Raw genomic sequence first — 20,370 nt, forward strand, 5'->3', positions numbered from 1 at the left:
CTCGGAAAAGAAAGTGCACTGACATGACTGAGAGATGCCTCATTCAGAGGTTATGCTTGGTGGTAAACTGCTGTACCTGGTCGTTTTGGCTTCTGTGTTGTAATCAGAGGCAGAACTCTTGCACTGCATATCTTGCACTGTGGGGGCATATCTTGCACTGTGGGGGCATATCTTGCACTGTGGGGGCATATCTTGCACTGCATATCTTGCACTGTGGGGGCATATCTTGCACTGTGGGGGCATATCTTGCACTGTGGGGGCATATCTTGCACTGTGGGGGTATATCTTGCACTGTGGGGGCATATCTTGCACTGTGGGAGTAATTATGTATCTGGAATTGTGGGTGCATATCTGCACTGTGGGTGCATTTATGTATCTGGCACTGTGGGGGCATTTATGTATCTGGCACTGTGGGGGCATTTATGTATCTGGCACTGTGGGGGCATATCTTGCACTGTGGGGGCATATCTTGCACTGTGGGGGCATATCTTGCACTGTGGGAGTAATTATGTATCTGGAATTGTGGGTGCATATCTGCACCGTGGGGGCATTTATGTATCTGGCACCGTGGGGGCATTTATGTATCTGGCACCGTGGGGGCATTTATGTATCTGGCACTGTGGGGGCATATCTTGCACTGTGGGGGCATATCTTGCACTGTGGGAGTAATTATGTATCTGGAATTGTGGGTGCATATCTGCACCGTGGGGGCATTTATGTATCAGGCACTGTGGGGGCATTTATGTATCAGGCACTGTGGGGGCATTTATGTATCAGGCACTGTGGGGGCATTTATGTATCAGGCACTGTGGGGGCATTTATGTATCTGGCACTGTGGGGGCATATCTGCACTGTGAGGGCATTAATGTATCTGGCACTATGGGGGCATATCTGCGCTGTGGGGGCATTTATCCATCTGGAACTGTGTGGCCATTTATATAGCTGGCACTGCTGGGGGGCATGTCACGTGTAGCTGGCACTGCTGGGGGGCATGTCACGTGTAGCTGGCACTGCTGGGGGGCATGTCATGTGTAGCTGGCACTGCCGGGGGGAATATCATGTAGTGTTCCCGCTAGGCGTCTGTGGCTGGGCAGTGTGTCTCAGTGCTCTACCTGGTTCAAAGTGTCTAACGTGCTTTGCCTGGCGCAAAGTGTATAGGAGGTTCTACCTGGTGCAATGTGTATTAGCTGCACTACTGTGTGGTGTAATGTGAATTGCCACTATAATGTGGCTACGCACCTTCCCCACGAAGTAACTCCCCTAAATTTTTGCTGCGCGCCTTCGGCGCGCACTGTCCATGCTTTAGCGTGTGGAAATGGGAACAACAAGCATTACAGTATGTACATCATTTTGCCCACCTAACTTAAAAATGTGCCCTCCCTGTGATCAGCAACCTGCCCTAAAAAGTGAACACTATCATGTGTAGCTGGCACTGCTGGGAGTCATGTCACGTGTAGCTGGCACTGCTGGAGGGCATGTCATGTGTAGCTGGCACTGCTGGGGGGTGAGACCACGTCCACTTTTTCAGGAGGCCACGCCCACTTTTACAGGAGCGCGCGCCGAAGCCGCGCGCATGGGGGTTGGGGGGGGGGGGGCACTTTTACATATTCTCGCTCAGGGTGCTAGTAGGCCTGGAGCCGGCCCTGCTTGCACGCAATGCGGCTGTAGATGTTTAGTGAGTGATAGTCTGTAGCCACTTGGTGGCAGCAATGGGCTTGTTTCACAAAACAAAGGTGTGTCGCCTCCGTTTTGTGGGAGTGCCAATGCCAGGGTCTGCGCCTTTTGGTGCAAACTTCCTGGCCCTGAAGGTGACTCAGATGACCGATGGTCCCGGTCACAGCAGCGGATCACAGAAGCAGCCAGTTTAGCAGAGTAGCTGCATATAAAAGACACAAGTATTGTGATACTGCGATTGTCTATGAATCAGGTCTTCTGTATGGACACAATTAGGACGCATGCACAGTGTGACTTAGACGCATGCGCACTAGTAATAAATCACTCCACTATGTCTGGCATCGGCAGTATGTACACTTTGAATCAGGCCCAAATTAACTCCGGCGCTGAAGGTTACTCAGATGACCATGGACAAAGCATCGGATCACAGAAGCAGGCGGGAGGCATCTATTTACACCATACACCTTCTTCCGCATTCGCCTATTAGTTATACGCCATTGCACAGCCGCTTCCTTACAGCTGTGCCAATACCGTACAACTATGAATCAGGTCTGATATTAGTTGATATTTTTAAAAGGTGAGCAATTAAAGCACAATAAATTTGCATCATATTTATATTGGTCCATTTCTTATGGGGCACTGTATGTGGAGCAGCAATACTGTATGTCAATAATAGAGTTGATACAATGATCAGAATAACCTTAAAAGGGTGTTATTTTACAGGGAATTGTCAAAACGCAGATCATTGTCGGCATTATATCCAACATCACAAATGCCGTTGTGAACTATATCTTTCTGTTTGTACTGGACCTTGGAGTCATGTAAGTAAAAAGCCTAATACTGTAAATCAGGGAGTCACCAGCTGTTTAGAGTGCTCCAACATAATCTTCCCTTTATAAACCTATTGGGCCTGATGCTAAGCTGGATGGCAATCAAGCACATGTGCTCTCACACTGCACAGGTGGGTAAAAAAACCGAATATATACACACACATCTGCAGACATTGGGCTTGGTTCAGATTTGCAAGCAGAGCAAAGAAACTGTGGTGCAGGGGCGTATTATCTGAGGAGGGGGCACGTGTGCTGCCCCCTCTGTCCGGGCTCCCTCTTCCTAGCCGGCAACCGGGTGGGGAGGGTCGTCTAGGTGGCATAGACTCTATTATGTATGCGCAGATCTTTGGGGAAATAGTGCGGTGGCCATTTGCCCGGAGATTTCCTTACTGCTCACAGGGAGAAGTGCTGCTGTTGACAAGGGACTCCGGAGAGGTAAATATTGAAAAAATGGATGCAGGGTGCATATAGATAAGCCACTGCAACTGGGCAAAACCAGGTAAGGCAAATGTAACGTGCAGAGAGATTTAGGATTTGGGTGGGGTGTGTTCAGACGGAAATCTAAATTGCAATGGAAAAATAAAGCAGCCAGTATTTACTCTTTTCAGAAAAAATATAAAAGTATTTGCTCACCTTATATTACGCAATGGTTTGTTCCAGACACAAAGTTACGTGCTTTTTTTGCTTTACTTGCAAATATGAATCAGACCCTACAGTATGTTTGCTATTAGTCATCGTCATTGTTGTCATCATCATCATCATCATCATCGAGCACTTGCACCAGCCTATTCTTGATGCAAAAGATATATCTGGAAACAGGCATACTGTATATACTCTTACATGCATCTCTGTATACAGATGTGCCCTCACTCACCTTTACGCACCATGTGTAAGAACCTTGGCACCACTTAGATGCTCCACAACAAGTATTGATTCATAGTTTTTCCTGAATTTGCATCTTAGTCACATCATAGCTGCATTCAAAGTCACTTACAGTGTAACTTGGTCATTAGATTAGTACTTTTGTTGAAAAGGAATCGGTATAAAGTCACAGAATAACCATAATGATATGTGGCACTAGGCATGGCGTGGGTCACTCCTCGAGGAACTCTGGACCTTATTCATAGCTGATCGCTATGGCCGTGATCGCTCTCACTGACTTTTTGCTGTCGAGGCTCGGCCAGTGGGTGCATCCTAGAAGAATGAGTTTGCATCATGATTGACAAGCAATGGGCATCCAGGGGCGGTGACGCAGAGTTGGGGGGAGAGCAGAAAACGGTTTCTCTGCTGAAGGAGGAGATAGCTAAACTGCATGTTGAGATTTGTAGGATGTCTGTGACTTCGAGGCCTCCACTGCCTCAGAGAGTCCCCAGAAGACATTCTGCCTGGACTACTGTAGGATCTCAAGGGCAGAGATTTCCAGAGGGACACAGACACCTCCCACAAGCTGTGACACTGCAAAACGCATATCCTGCACTTGCAGGGCTGGAAGATACAACTCATAGAGGCACTACAGAACATGAGGATATGGGGACTTCTACTAACTATAAGAACAGGCAAAGGAACAGGAAAACTGCATCTCCAAAAAGGACTGCACTTCTCTTGGGAGATTCCATTATTAGAGGAATACACCTGGGAAATGCAAATGAAGTAGAGAAACAAGTAAGGTGCTTACCTGGAGCTACAGCTCCAAGCGATAGAGAGTGCATGCTAAGAATTGTGAAGGCAGCAAGAAAAGATTGGGAGATGGCTTACATTGTCCACCTAGGGACAAATGGCCTGGCAAATGCTGAACTCATGGCCGTAAAAGATGAATTTAGGATATTAGGGACTACTCTGAAGCAGGTGGCAACCACTGTAACTTTTTCAGAAGTATTGCCAGTACACAGAGGGGAAGACAGAACTCATTGCATTAGAAACTTCAATGTTTAGCTAAGAACATGGTGCAATGAGGAGAGATTTGGATGTATAGGCCATAGTCACACCATCTGGCAAGATAGGATCTTATACAAAAGTGATGGCCTGCACCCATCTTTAAGGGGAACAACAATACTAAATGAACAGTTTGGATGCTTCATCAAGAATAATTTAAACTAACAGAGTGGGGCAGTGAACCAAATAGGACTAAAGCAATCTGCTCCCCCAACACAGAGGTATTATTTCTGCAGGTAAAGGGAATAGGAAGCATATCCACAGCAACAGAAGATAATGCAGATCAATACCAAATAAACATAGGCAGAGAGAAGAACATAGCTAGGAACAGAAAGAGCACAAAAAAAAACCTCTAAAAGCTATGTGAGCAAATGCTAGGAGCTTAGGAAATAAAATCCCAGAACTAATTGCAATAATGACAAGGGATGATCTAGATACTGTGGCAATTACAGAGTCATGGTGCAATGAAAATCATGACTGGGATATATTTTATTTAGGAAGGACAGAATTGGAAAAATCGGAGGAGGGGTAGCAATGTATGTGAAAAAAAGCACAAATACTACCTTAATACAAGGTATTGAAGAAAAAAACTGAGGCCCTTTGGGTGACCATAGAAACAGGGGAAATGTCGATTATTCGTATTGGCGTGATATACAGGCCAACAGGTCAGGAAGAGGAACTGGACAAGATCCTATTGCAGGACATTACTAAAATGACATTAAAAGGAGAGGTAATAATCATGGAAGACGTTAATCTTCCTGATGTAAACAGGGAGGTGTCTGTAGGGGAATTTTAAATTCCCTTCAAGAAGCATCCCTCCACCAATTGGTGAGGGAGCAGACTCGGAAAGACGCAATATTTGACCTAATACTTACAAATGGAGACAGAATATCGGACGTAAAAGTGGGTGAAAACCTGTGATCCAGTGATCATCAAGCAGTGTGGTTCAGCATAAAGACAGAGACTGACTCATCCCATACAAAAACAAAGGTGTTGGATTTTAGGAACGCTGATTTTGTAGGGATGGGAAAATGTGTAAGCGATTCTTTGGCAGAGTGGAGGAACTTGGAAGCAGTGCAGGAGAGGTGGGAAACATTAAAAAGTGCAATATTAAAGGCAACATACCTTTGTATCAAAAGCTTTAGGAAAAACACAAGGAAAAGGAAGCCAGTGTGGTTTGCGAAAGACGTAGTAAATATTGTGAAAGCAAAAAAGATGGCTTTTAGGAAATATAAGCAGACACAAAATAATGAAGACAAAGAGATATATCTTGTTAAGACAGAAGGAGACTAAGAAGGTAATCAGATGTGCAAAGGCACAAGCTGAGGAGAAAATGGCCCAGTCAGTGGGTAAAGGAGGCAAAACTTGTTTTTAGGTATATAAGCGAAAGGAGAAAAACAAAAGGCGGAATAATAAAATGAAAGACAGAGGCTGGCAGTCTTGTTGAGGGAGACAATGTAATAGCAGATCATCTTAATTATTTTTGCTCAGTATTCACTACTGAGAGGGGAAGGGGCCACAGTTAAGTTGCAGGGATATTCAGGAAAAAGAAACAAGTACATTTACAGAGAAGAAGGTCCTAACAGAACTCTCAAAGCTGAAAGTGGACAAATCTATGGGGCCAGATGGGATACATCCAAGGATGCTAAAAAAAACTTAAAGAGGTGCTGGTAGCACCATTGACAGAATTATTCATCCAGTCATTAGCTACAGGAGTAATTCCAGAGGACTGTAAAAGAGTGAACGTAGTCCCACTGCACAAAAGTGGAAGCAAGGAAGTGGCAAACAACTACAGATCAGTGAGTCTTACATCAGTAGAAGGGAAATTGATGGAAACACTCTTAAAAGAAAGAGTTGTAGATTATCTCAAATCCAGCAATTTACAGGATCGCAAACAGCATGGATTCACTGGGGGAAGATCATGTCAAACAAATCTTATTGACTTTTTTGACTGTATGACTAAAGTGATGGATAAAGGTGGAGCCGTGGATATAGCTCATCTAGACTTTAGTAAGGCTTTGGACACTGTTCCACATCGCAGACTGCTAAATAAACTTTAAAGTTTGGGATTGAATACTAGGATTATTGAATGGATAAGATCTTGGTTGCAGGATAGAAAACAGAGAGTTGTGGTAAATGGAGTGCAGTCACAGGAGAGAAATGTTACCAGTGGAGTACCCCAGGGATCTGTACTGGGACCAGTGTTTTTTAATATGTTTATTGGGGACATTGCAAATGACATTAAAGGGAAAGTATGTCTTTTTGCAAGATGACACAAAGGTATGCAACAGGCTAGACACTCCAGGTGGGGTAAATCAAATGATTGAGGATCTAGGTAGACTAGAAGAATGGTCAAGAGTGTGGCAAATACAGTTTAATGCCAAGAAATGCAAAATCATGCACTTGGGTCTCAAAAATCCAAAGGCTAAATATAGTATTAATGGCACTATACTGGAAACTACTGAGGAGGAAAGGGATCTAGGAGTCACTATTGCAGGTGACTCAAAGGCAGGTAAGCAATATAACAAAACAATGAGGAAGGCTAGTCAGATGCTTAGAAATCTCAATATGTATAGTTTGGAGCAGAGAAGGGAAAGGGGGGACATGATAGAAACATTCAAATATATCAAGGGTTTTAACAAAATCCAGAGTGAAACATTCTCCAAATGAAAAGAAGCAATAAGACACGAGGACATGCACTGAGACTGGAGAGGGGAAGGGGGGGGGGGGGGGGGGGTTCAGGGGAATCTGAGGAAAAATGACTTCACAGAAAGGGTAGTGGACAAGTGGAATAGCCTCCCATCAGAGTTGGTAGAGACTAAGACAGTAGAGCAATTTAAACATGCATGGGATAGACATAAGGATATCCTTACAAAGAAATAAGGATCAAATAAGGTTTGAGATAAAAAATATGGTAAAAAAAAAAAAAGGGGGGGGGTGCAGACTAGATGGGCCAAGTGGTTCTTATCTGACATCAAATTCTATGTGTCTATGGTTTCGGAGCCAGCCGATGATGTCGGCTGCATTTCCTGTGATAGGAAACATTCCAACGGTGCACCTGCCTACACAGCCATACAACGTAGGCAGAGGTCTACCTCTATTTGAGGTTTTTGCAAAGTGATCGCAATTGAATTGCGAACACATCGTGGGGTGGCGTCACACATGCTGGGCGACCCCCAGCATGTGAGTGAATGATTGCTGTTTTTGTGAAATTAGCAAAAACTGCAATCAACTCTGAATAACCCCTCTGTTTTTTGCCTTTTTATCCAGATTAGTGACAGAAATACAGAAAATGTATGCCCCAGAATTGTACTTTTTTTTGATCAGTGAAGCTAACATGAAGCATATTGTGAGAAAAATTCCCTGGGTGGATGCTTGGCATGCAAGTAACAAAGTCTGTGTCATGACAAACATGGCTATTTGGGGTAATTTGAGGATAGGTGTCTGTAGACACATCTGTAGACCACAGTAGCATTGACAAAACCTTGCTGATGGGTCCACAAATGTAATTGTGAACGCATCGGAGGGCGGCCTCACACATGCTGGGTGATCTTGCCCATATGCAGAGATGAAGGCAGATCTGGCTGCGTATGCAGTGATCTGCGTTCATCTCTGAATAACCCCCTGAGTAGGTTATAGCTGTATTGGCAATTTCATCTTTTCTGTTTTACAAAAATAAATAAATGAAAGCAATACCCTTGCAGAGCTGCCATGTTCCTCGTCTCACCTAGCAAAAGACCTAATGTATATAAGTATAACATCAGCATGAGATGTAGGGTTATGGTGGGAAGGGAGCATCTCACAGACTTTGCAAAGTGGACATCAAGTGTATCTGTGTATATCTTTATACTGTGTATGCTGTATGCTGAATGTACAATATATACAGAATACTATAACGCACTCAGCTTATTTACACATTGAAGAACAATGTGAGCATAGCATGCTGTAACTTAAGAAAATATGTTACATTGTTGGATGTAGGTGTTTTTCTTGTTTTTGCTTTTCTTTTTCAGAGGATCAGCATGGGCCAATACTATTGCTCAGTATTCTCAGGCTGTTCTTTTATTTATTTATATTCGTGTCAAGAAACTCCATGTAAACACCTGGGGAGGTACTGTGGATTTATTTTTTACATTTGACAATATTTTTATTTAATAAAATCTCCATAATAAATATGAATAAAACAACATAGTGGCACCTAGTATAGCTGATTCACAGCTTAATTCCAGCAAGGGATCTATCTGTATGGAGTTGGTAGGTTCTCATGGGTTTATTCCCGTACTCCAGAAGCATCTTGGTAGGTTCGCTGGCTTCTAATTAAATTAACCAACATGTTTAGAAAAGTATTATATGTGACTAGAGTAGCCAATCCCAGGCCATTTTTTCAATCCCAGGTATCAGGATTGAAAAATGGTCAATCCTGGGATTACCGGGATTGGTTTGTTTCCTGTGTCAATACTGATAGCATTTTACACCATACACCACTGAAAGCATTTTTGTGACCACCAGACAATAAGGAGAGCATTGCAGTGACTGCCATATAATCAGAGACCATCAGCGCCCGCCATATAAAGCATTGCAATACCCACCATATAAAGCGGAGAGTGTAACAGTGGGCGCCATATGACACATATATAAACAGACACAATATAATTTAATGTCCCTCATACCTTACAGATTGGCAGTTATCACTAAATGAGGACTGTGGAACTCCATCCCGACTATCTATCTCCCATGTTACACTGCTGTAATTAGGGCTGTACTCTGTGATCTCCTCGTCTCTCCTCATCTATTCTGAGCATCGAGGATGGCCTCTTGAAGAAGGGGAAACCGGGACACATGCTGCCAGAGACTACCTTACTGTGAGCCCACCATTCTCTCTGCAAGCAGCTGCCCCCTTCCCATCTTGGAGACAGAGCTTCTGCCTACCTGGCAGGCAGCCACACCACAGCAGTGGCGTCACAAGAAGGGGTGCGGCCCGCATCTGGGTGTCACCTGCTGAGGGGTGACACCCACCACAGTGCTGGCTCATGCTCAGTGACAGTGACAGTAATATTATGTGCAGCAACCCAGCTCCTGTCACCATGTAGAAGCCAGCACAGCAAGCAGCCGTCTCTGGGGGCAGGCCGCATCTCCCGGTCCCAAGAGTGATGAAAACTGGTGTCGTAGCCCCACCCCTCCCATGAAGCCACACCCAGGCCAGGCACCCAGACCTTATAATACTTATTATTATACCCAATCACATTAGTGTTGACTGCATTATATATGAGTGCATCTCCCCCCATTAGTGATTGTAGCAGCCTAGCTGGTACCCCATCCCTTATAATACTTTATACTTCTAAAAGCAGCTGCTTTGGTTGCCTTATGGTAAATCCTTCACTGGAGGATAATAATAATAATAATAATAATAATAATAGAGTTATTAATTAGATGATGAGTCTCTAGCATGCAAAAAATATATACATACACATATATTTTTAATCTTAAGGTTGGTCTGTGGAATGCTTACGAGATTGGAACTCCTTTGTGGTGTTGGCTGTACCAAGCATGTTCATGGTGTGCATAGAGTGGTGGACTTATGAAATTGGCAGCTTACTTGTAGGTAAGTAAGAGAAACAAATACCTAAAGTATACATTTTAACTGAAGGCAAACAAAGAACCAAATGCAGTGCCTAAAATATCTTAAGCATCATAGGTAGGAATAAAGAAAACTAGTTTGGCACCTTGCAAAGGGAATCATTACACAAATATTGGGGGTTAAAACAAAAAAGTAAGTAATTGTGCAAAACCACGTAGCACTGCAGGTGGGGCAGATCTAACATGTGCAGAAAGAGTTATACCCCTTTCACACCGCAGCTTATACCTGGTATTTTGCCGTTTTAACTGGCTTCCTAAACGGGTCAAGCTGCGACGTGAAAGGGTCCCCTTCAATTTACCGTTTTCAAAATACCGGTATTTTGAAACGGTAAAAAAGAAGGGTCCTACCCGTTTCGGTCCCATTTCACTGTGCAGTGTGAAAGGGTCTGAAACGGTATTTGCAAGCCCCAGCAGGTCATAGGCTGTCTCCATGTGTGATGTCAGCAGCCACAACCAGGAAACAGCTTGGAAAACACAGGAGACACATGTGAGAGTGGCTTTATAAACGTTTAGACTGCAAAGCCATTATAAAATGTCTAATTGGAGTGATGAAGAGGTGAGGGAGCTGCTTTAGGATCAGAGGGGATGAGGAAATCTGCTGCCAAATTACTGGGATAGTCAAGGATACCCTCATATATAAAAACATAGCAAAAATGCTTCAAGCTGCTGGGTTCCATCGTACGACTATCCAAATTATTAATAATGAATTAATTAATAATTATTAATAATGTGTGGGCCAGAAAAGTCCATTTATAATGACAACCACTGTTTTCTATGGGTGAAACGGGTTCAGTGTGAAAGGTACCAAAACGGTAATGAAATGGTAATTTACTGGTTACAACATGAGATGTGAAAGGGGTTTAACTGCTCAGACCCGTTTTAAGAACCGTTTCAAATACCATTTCAAAAGCAGGTTTTGCGATGTGAAAGCAGCATTAGATTTGGGTGGGTTATTTTGTTTCTGTGCAGGATAAATTCTGGCTGCTTACTTTTCACACTGCAATTTAGATTTCAGTTTGAACACACCCCACCCAAATCTAACTCGCTCTGCACATGTTACATCTGCCCCACCTGCAGTGCAGCATGGTTTTGCCCAATTGCTAACTTTTTTGGTTTGCTAACAAACTCGAATAAGACCCATTACATTTATAATGTTACAGAAATGTGCTATTCATTGTTTTTATATGAAAATATTTTAATATCTATTTCAAAATCACTGTTACTTAATAAAGAGCACCAACTCTGTGCCTGATAAATCAGCAGAAACCAACAAGTTATAACAAAATGTGTTTGCCAACCAAATTCTGCAATTTAAAAACAACGCACATTACGTGCAACTTGGTTTCACAGCCTCCAAAAAAACAACTATTACTTCCAGCAATTTAAAGACTAAAATCAACTGAAAATGGACTCATAAGTCGCTGCAAATTCAGAGTCTCTCTCTATTACATTGTTAAGGTTAAGGTTGGTGTAATTGTGACAGCACATACAGTTGCAAAGTGAAATAGTATTACAGTACTGTAACAGCCCTTGCACTGTATTGGAATCAATAATATATATCATCTTAAGTAATAATTTGCAATGCAAAATATTGTGATACTGTATGTAGAGAATATGTACTAATTAGCAGGTTACTCTGCGCCTGTAGTTTTCATTCAGCTGCTAATTTCTTTTTTTCATATAAGTGTCCATCTTCCTTTCCTAATGATTACTGTCTCATTCACAGGACTTATAAGCGTGGTGGAGCTTGGTGCCCAGTCTGTCATATATCAAGTGGTGACCATAGCATACATGGTATGGGTATACTATTACATTACTTTTTCTATGCAGACTTATTGCAATCCATTGACAACTAGTAATATTAAGGTACACTGTAGTCAGTGGTGTAACTATAAATTTTGCTCCCCCCCCTGCCCAAAAAGTTTCCCCCTCCATGCCATTTTGGTAAAACAAACAAGGAAACATATATATTACACACACATACAGACATACAAATTATATTTTTGCACCTGGGCCCACCACTCACAAGTTCCGCCACTGTCTGTATACACACTATATATACAGACAGTAGTGGAACTTGTGAGTGGTGGGCCCAGGTGCAAAAGTATAATTTCACCACCCTCCTCCACTCTATCCCAAATACACAATATTCCACACGGCAGTGGGTGACAGGGAGAGGCAGAGGACGAGGCAGACGGACGAGGCAGAGGTTGATAGAGAGACGCAAATGGTGACAACAGAAGGCTAGGGGAGGCAGGAGGTGAGAGTAGAATGAAGGGAGAGGCAGATGGTGTTGGGGAGGCAGTGGGTGACAGGGATAGACAGTGGGTGACAGTGGTACAGGGGGCATGTACCTTGGTGGGGGCAGGAACACAGTGGTCTCTGCTTTGTCTGTGACAGGGGCCCCCACCCCTTGTGCTTTCCTTAGATTGGTACTCGGTCAGGGAGACTGACAGTGCCAGTTACACCAGTTGTAGCTGCCTTTAATTCACAGACAGCAGTGAATCAGAAATAATGTATACCTGTCTGTTAATTAGATGCAATATGTAGCTATGATCATCAGCGCTGACAGGTGGCAGGACTCATCTATCAGTCCGGCACACACAAGCTCAGCCCTGCCTACCTAAGGTAAGGGGCAGGTCCCTCAGGCGGTGGGGCTCACTTTGCTCTCTGACTATCTATCTATGAAATATATATACATACATACATATACATATATACACACACACACACACACACACACACACACACACACACACACATATACACATATATACATATATATACACCTGGGAGCATGTATTATGTGTATTAATATAGAATTTATAAATTCAGCTGTTTTCAGCAGCAGACAGCACCACAGTGTTTGTCACTCACAGACTCAGTGAAGACAGTCACATACAACTCCCAACGGGGAGACCAGCCCCGCCCCTGATTTCACTGCACCACAAGGTTTAGACCAACGCCCAGCCAGCCTGCATTGTCCCTCCCAATACCTGCCTGCCTCCTGGAGCCAGCTGCAGAGAGAGAGAGAGAGAGAGAGAGAGAGAGAGAGAAAGTCTTGCGAGAGGATATCATCATCTCGTGAGACCATAGCTCCACTGCAGTGAGGCGGCTGGAAGTGACAGTAAAATTATTCACTACACAGCCCGGTGACCTCCTCCTACATCCCCCTGGCACGACACGATGCTAGTCAGTCTGGCCACTGAGGTATAATAAATTTGAAAAAAAAAATACAAAACATGCGGGGACACTGCGCATCAGCACTGGTTCCCCCAAGCCACTGCGGGGTCTGAGGAGGCTATTGCTACGCCACTGACTGTAGTCCAAAACAAAGTTATTATTCATGTAGAAGAAAGTATCTAGGAGAATTTGTAATATTTTTATAATATTATATAGTTGAATTTTAAATAATACTTTGAGTATTGTAAATATAATAGAATAATTAAGATTTTTTTTCACTCAGTGTAACTTACAGTCTCTAAAAACAGTAATTAGAGTGCATAACATCCTCAGCCAGATCTAGTAAATAAAATGGGATAAAGAGAAGGGTCTGTACTTGGACCACTACTGTTCAACATCTTCATAAATGATCTAGAGGTAGGTCTAGAGAGCATGGTGTCAATTTTTGCAGACGATACCAATGAGTGTAAGGTTATAAATTTGCAGGGGGATGCTGAGTCTCTTCAGAATGACTTATTTAAACTGGAAGCATGGGCAGCAAAATGGAGAATGAGGTTCAATACAGACAAATGTAAGGTAATGCACTTTGGTAGCAAGAACAAACATACCACTTACATACTAAAAGGGGAAAAACTAGGTGATTCTGTATTGGAAAAAAAGATCTAAATGTTCACATAGAGAACAAACTTAGCAGTAGTACCCATAGTAGGAATGCAGTAAAAAAAGCAAACAAGGTATTAGTATGCATAAAGCGTGGAATTGATGCAAGGGATGAGAGTGTTATACTCCCATTATTTAAATCCCTAGTGAGGCCACATCTCGAATACTGTGCACAAGTTTTGGCACCATACTATAAAAAGGATATCCTGGAACTAGAAAAGGTTCAGAGATGGGCAACCAAATTGATTAAGGGGATGGAGACGCTAGAATTCCGAGGAAAGGCTTTTTAGGCAGGGCATGTTTACACTGGAAAAAATTAGATTAAGAGAGGACATGATTAACATTTACAAATATATAATGGGGCAATACACAGAGCTGGCAGGGGACTTGTTTTTGGAAATATCATCACAAAGGACACATGGACACCTGCTTAGGTTAAAGGAGAGAAGACTTTGCACCCCGAGATGGAAAGGTTTCTTCACAGTAAGGACAATACGTAATTGGAATTCCCTGCCTGAGAGTATAGTAATGGCTGACTCGATCGTTACTTTTAAGAATGGGCTAGATAATTCCTAACGGAAAAGGATATATTTATGAGGGGGGGGGGGGGGGAATCATGCTCCAAAGTAAAAACATAATAATATTTTTTTTTTAAATAATTAAATAAAAGACAAATGGACATAATGGCTAAACATTCACCACAGTTAATATTAGTTTTAAAATATTACAGTATAGGAGATCTCTAACAGGCTGAACTCGATGGACAAATAGTGTTTTTTTTCAACCTCAGAAACGGTTACTCTGTTATTATGTAGAGATCAAAAAGTGGATCAAAAGGCATTATTAAATTCAAATGAACTAAATATTTACTACAGAAATGTAAAATTACATAAAGATGTGCAGGACAAAACTTTAAAGAAGCAAAGGTCCTGAGGCTGTATTATGGGACTATACTGTATAATGCTTTATATGAGTATAGGGTGTATATTTTGTTGGCTAATATCATTTTTAATAAGGTCATCATATATTTTCACTGACATTTTGAATATCAAAGCAATTCTGCTCTTGAAAATGCCCTTTCTCTATAGATAAACTGTACATTACATTTTATGTTTATACTATGTATTTAATAGTGTTCATTTTGAATGTGATACATCCCTCCACTTACCGCATGCATAGCAGTATTTATTAATGCCATATTCAGGTACAATTGTGATTAAAAATACAAAGGAGCTGTTCTTTGCCTTCTGGGGACTTATGGGTTTATGACCCGGGAGTCCTTGCTGGGTTGGGGTGGGGGGAATCATAGTGGGATCCTGATATGCAGCAGGAAGTGGGGTGTTGTAAGGGTTTCAGAGTAAGGATCCTTCGTATCTCTCTTAGGTGAAGTCTGCGTTAAAAAGACCATAGGCTTCTATAGGCAACGCCATCTATAATTATCTATCAGAAACTAGCTCCGGAACGTTCCACTTTTTGGAGCTTGATGCATACAGGCATCTTACAGCTCCATGATATTCTATGGCCACTTTAGTGCATATAGAGAATGCGATAACCCCCTGAAAACAGCAGTTTTCAGATGTTTGACTGTATGTTTGGAGACACCCTAAATGTTTTATTTATTCAAAGTCGTCATTTGAAATTGTATAAATGTACATCATCGTGGTCTTGTGTGTTCAATTTAAAAAAATGTACCTTGAGGAATTCATTGTGAAATACCAAATATGAAAATGTATCCATCTGGTTGCCTTTATATGCTAAATACCATCCACTTCCACTTTGAAAGCATTCCATATTGTTAAATGTCATCAATTATATAGTATATAGAGCTTTTTTTTTTATAGATCCCATATGGAATAGGTATGGCTACAAGTGTCCGAGTGGGAAATGCACTTGGTGCAGGAAACATTGAACAAGCAAAGAGATCCACGAGGACTGCTTTCCTTATCACAGGTGTGTAATGTGTGTTATCTAGAAAACTAAGGCATAAAATACTGTCCACATGGGTGGATAGCCCAAGCAGTGCTGTAAGAGGGGAGTATGGCACCAGTTCTAACAAATCTATGGCACCTACAAGAAAATGAAAAACTCAAAGTGCCATAGGGGTTAAGGATACGCTATTTACGTTATTCTATGCTATCTCTGTATCTTATTTCACAGTGGTCATATCCTATTCCAAAATGTTCACCTCCTAAATAAGGATTAACTGTTAAAACCCACAATTTATAATAAATAGGCCATAGACACACAAAAAAAGAAAAGATTCAAAATAATCACATACAAAGACTAAACAAAATTGCAGAGGCTGCTTTGAGTATGAAATGTGCATCATGTGCGCTGGGCAGACCATAGAGGTACATTAAAAAACATATTGCATGTTTTGCAGTTTGCATCGGGGGATATTTGTAAATGACCTCCAATGTAAGATAATGGTGTATTTGAAGTAACAACTTTTAGTGTGATAAAGGTTTTCTAAAATATCTTTTGTTGTCCGACTAGAAATAGATTAAAATATTAGTATTTAAATTCGATATTTAAATTGCTAATAGTAAAGTCGTTTAAAAAAAAAAAAGGGAGCTGTGTATACGTTTTTTGTATGGGCCCCTCCCCCTGGAAAATGGCACTTGCATATACAGTGCATTCGGAAAGTATTCACAGCGCTTCACTTTTTCCTATTTTACAGCCTTATTCCAAAATGGAATAAATAATTTTTTTACCTCAAAATTCAACACACAATACCCCATAATGACAACATGAAAAAAAGTGGAGTTTTTTAGATGATTTTTGCAAATTTATTGCAAATAAAACATTAAGAAATTACATGTACATAAGTATTCACAGCCTTTGCCATGAAGCTCAAAATTGAGCTCAGGTGCATCCTGTTTCCACTGATCATCCTTGGGATGTTCCTACTGCTTAATCAGAGTCCACCTGTGGTAAATTCAGTTGATTAGACATGATTTGGAAAGGCACACCCCTGTCTAAATAAAGTCCCACACTTGACATATCTGAGCACAAACCAAGCATGAAGTCAAAGGAATTGTCTGTAGACCTCCGAGACTTGTCTCAAGGCACAAATCTGGGGTAAGGTACAGAAAAATATCTACTGCTTTGAAGGTCCTAATGAGCAAAGTGTCCTCCATCATCCGCAAATTGAAGAAGTTTGGAACCACCAGGACTCTTCCAACAGCTGGACGGCCATCTAAACTGAGTGATCGGGGGAGAAGGACCCTAGTCATGGAAGTGACCAAGAACCAGATGGTCACTCTGTCAGAGCTACAGCATTCCTCTGTGGAGTGAGGAGAACCTTTCAGAAGGTCAACCATCTCTGCAGCAATCCACCAATCAGGTCTGTATGGTAGAGTGGCCGGCGGAATCCACTCTTTAGTAAAAAGCACATCAGCCCACCTGGAATTTGCCAAAATACACCTGAAGGACTCTCAGACCATGAGAGACAAAATTCTTTGGTCTGATGAGACAAAGATTGAACTCGAGTCTTTGGTGTGAATGCCAGGTGTCATGTTTGGAGGAAATTAGGCACCGCTCATCACCAGGCCAATACCATCCCTACAGTGTAGCATAGTGGTGGCAGCATCATGCTGTGGGGATGTTTTTTAGCGCCAGGAACTGGGAGACTAGTCAGGATAGAGGGAAAGATGAATGCAGCAATGTACAGAGATGGATAAAAACCTGGTCCAGAGCGCTCTTGACCTCAGCCTGGGGCAACGGTCCATCTTTCAGCAGGACACCGACCCTAAGCACACAGCCAAGATATCAAAGGAACTGGATTGAAAAAGAACTCAGCTGCGCAATGAAATTGGAAACATGAACAAAGCTGACGTATGCTGAGATAAATTATAAAAAATAATTTAATATGACAATAGAAGAAAATTTCATGCAATAAAACATATAGTCTGGACTTAAACTTTATCAAACCTTTATCAAAAAAGTAAAAAAAAACTAAATATTGAACGAGGGTTCTTAACTTGTGTATCCAATAATTCTCCCTAGGGAGAATTATTGGATACACAAGTTAAGAACCCTCGTTCCCGAGGGGCTTAATGAAGCTATTGAATTTGACCTTTGAAGGCATATTGGGGGTCATTCCGAGTTGTTCGCTCGGTAAAAATCTTTGCATCGCAGCGATTTTCCGCTTAATGCGCATGCGCAATGTCCGCACTGCGACTGCGCCAAGTAAATTTGCTATGCAGTTAGGAATTTTACTCACGGCTTTTTCTTCGTTCTGGCAATCGTAATGTGATTGACAGGAAATGGGTGTTACTGGGCGGAAACAGGCCGTTTTATGGGCGTGTGGGAAAAAACGCTACCGTTTCCGGAAAAAACGCAGGAGTGGCCGGAGAAACGGGGGAGTGTCTGGGCGAACGCTGGGTGTGTTTGTGACGTCAAACCAGGAACGACAAGCACTGAACTGATCGCAGATGCCGAGTAAGTCTGGAGCTACTCAGAAACTGCTACGAGGTGTGTATTCGCAATATTGCGAATACATCGTTCGCAATTTTAAGATGCTAAGATTCACTCCCAGTAGGCGGCGGCTTAGCATGAGCAAATCTGCTAAAATCCGCTTGCGAGCGAACAACTCGGAATGACCCCCATTGTTATGACTCTCGTTTCCTTCCCTCATTTTTAGCAGCAATATTTATTTATTTTTTACTTTTTTGAAAATGCATCATTTATTTTTAATTCTATGTTGTTCATACTCACTCTAAGAATATGGAGGAACATTGTATTCATATATTTGTTTTATATTCAATGTGCACTTGTATATATAGTCTATCAGATAATAGCACAGTTAACTAAGTATGGATTGTGGTTATTATTTTTTTACTAATTATACGGTACACTGACTAATATATAGGTTTGTTATCCTCTCTTTCTTAACTTGAGAATCAGTGGTACACCCAGCTAATGCCCCTATCAGTTCTTCAGAGAGAGTAGAGTTCAAACCTGTCTTTTTTTTTCTTTCTTTTTTTATGTAGGAACATTGTATCTATATATTCCTTCTATGTGCACTATGTGCACTATATATATATATAGTTTATCAGATATAGTGCAATTTTTAAGTATGGATTGTGGTTTTCATATTAATATTATTAATTACATGGGATATTGACTATTATATAGGTTTGTTATCCTCTCTTTCTTAACTTGAGATCAGCTCTTTAGAGAGAGTAGCGTTCAACCCTGACTTTAGATTATTATTTTTTCAAATAAATGTTTTTAATTGTTGTTAATATTTCTAATTTCTTTTTAGTCCATCTTTGTTTTTTAATTTAATGTTTTATTTTCTCTGAAATTTATAAAATAAACACTATATGGTATAAATATATACAAAATGTTTGTTCATATGTATGTTTACATATATTGATCTATCTACCTCAGAGTTTATAATTTACTGAATTTCTTTTGGAGTTATACGTTTCCTTTGTTTTTCGTGACATAGAAGGTTTATATAATATTGTGTCTGCCTTTTTTCTCTACAAAACACTGTTGTGAATTACTAAGTATTTTACTATTTGACAAGCTGACGTTGCTGAGTTTCTTAATTAATTAATTGATTATGGACACTTGCATGTATGCAATCATTTGCTTTATATACTGATACCTGGACTGAGGGGATATACCTTTGAGAAAGTCACGTGGAGCGTGACGAAACCAGTTAGGACTCCTCAATTCTTTTTTACCTACTGGACTTCTACACTCTGCCTAACAAGCATTTTGCACGATAAGCACTTTCATCTATATTAATAGACCGACATTGGCCTTGCAGCCCCTGCAGCAGCTCATTATTCTCTGCACGCCGCAGCTGATATCGAGGCCCGCCGAGCGGCATTGGCAACTCAGTCTCCATAGCGGCTCCTTCATACCTCCAGCAGCGTCTCTGTGTAGGACTACGCCCGGTGCAAGCTTTGCAGTCTCCCTCGCAGTGACAGCTACGTGGTGGGCAACGCAGGATAATCTAACCGAGGACGCTCTGTTAGAAACCAGCCCACGGGAGAGGTAATTTTGACTTTATCTGACATCGGAGTATTTCTACATAACGGAGCTCCATTAAAACATTCATGGGACTGCAGTTACCAGTCTAAAACCTATGAATTTCTCTACATCTTAACATTTCATTCATATCCAGGATAGGATATTGTTTCCACTTGTTGGATACAAATGTTGAATATTGTTACCGCTCACATCATAAGTGCTTGTTTTATCTGATATCCAGTACAAGGTATTTAACTATTTTCCCTATAAAGTTTAAGTCCAGACTATATGTTTTATTGCATGAAATTTTCTTCTATTGTCATATTAAATTCTTTTTTATAATTTATCTCAGCATACGTCAGCTTTGTTCATGTTTCCAATTTCATTGCACAGCGGAGTTCTTTTTTCAATCTAGTTCCCTTCAATTAGGCAAATACACAGTGCCTACACAGCAGCGCATTGA

The 20,370-nt window shown here is 41.5% G+C and overlaps 1 protein-coding gene across 1 annotated transcript in view; it reads left to right on the forward strand.

The window, feature by feature from the left end:
- The window catches only part of LOC135050895 (multidrug and toxin extrusion protein 2-like), a 145,792-nt gene that overhangs the window by 48,991 nt on the left and 76,431 nt on the right, over positions 1-20,370 (forward strand). The window contains exons 6-10 of the mRNA XM_063957158.1: positions 2,398-2,495; positions 8,450-8,547; positions 9,925-10,038; positions 11,800-11,867; positions 15,758-15,866. Of these exons, the coding sequence (XP_063813228.1) occupies positions 2,398-2,495; positions 8,450-8,547; positions 9,925-10,038; positions 11,800-11,867; positions 15,758-15,866 (487 nt within the window). The remainder of the gene's footprint in view (positions 1-2,397; positions 2,496-8,449; positions 8,548-9,924; positions 10,039-11,799; positions 11,868-15,757; positions 15,867-20,370) is intronic.

The sequence above is a fragment of the Pseudophryne corroboree genome, chromosome 2 (assembly GCF_028390025.1).
Source record: "Pseudophryne corroboree isolate aPseCor3 chromosome 2, aPseCor3.hap2, whole genome shotgun sequence".
In the NCBI taxonomy this organism is placed as follows: Eukaryota; Metazoa; Chordata; class Amphibia; order Anura; family Myobatrachidae; genus Pseudophryne; species Pseudophryne corroboree.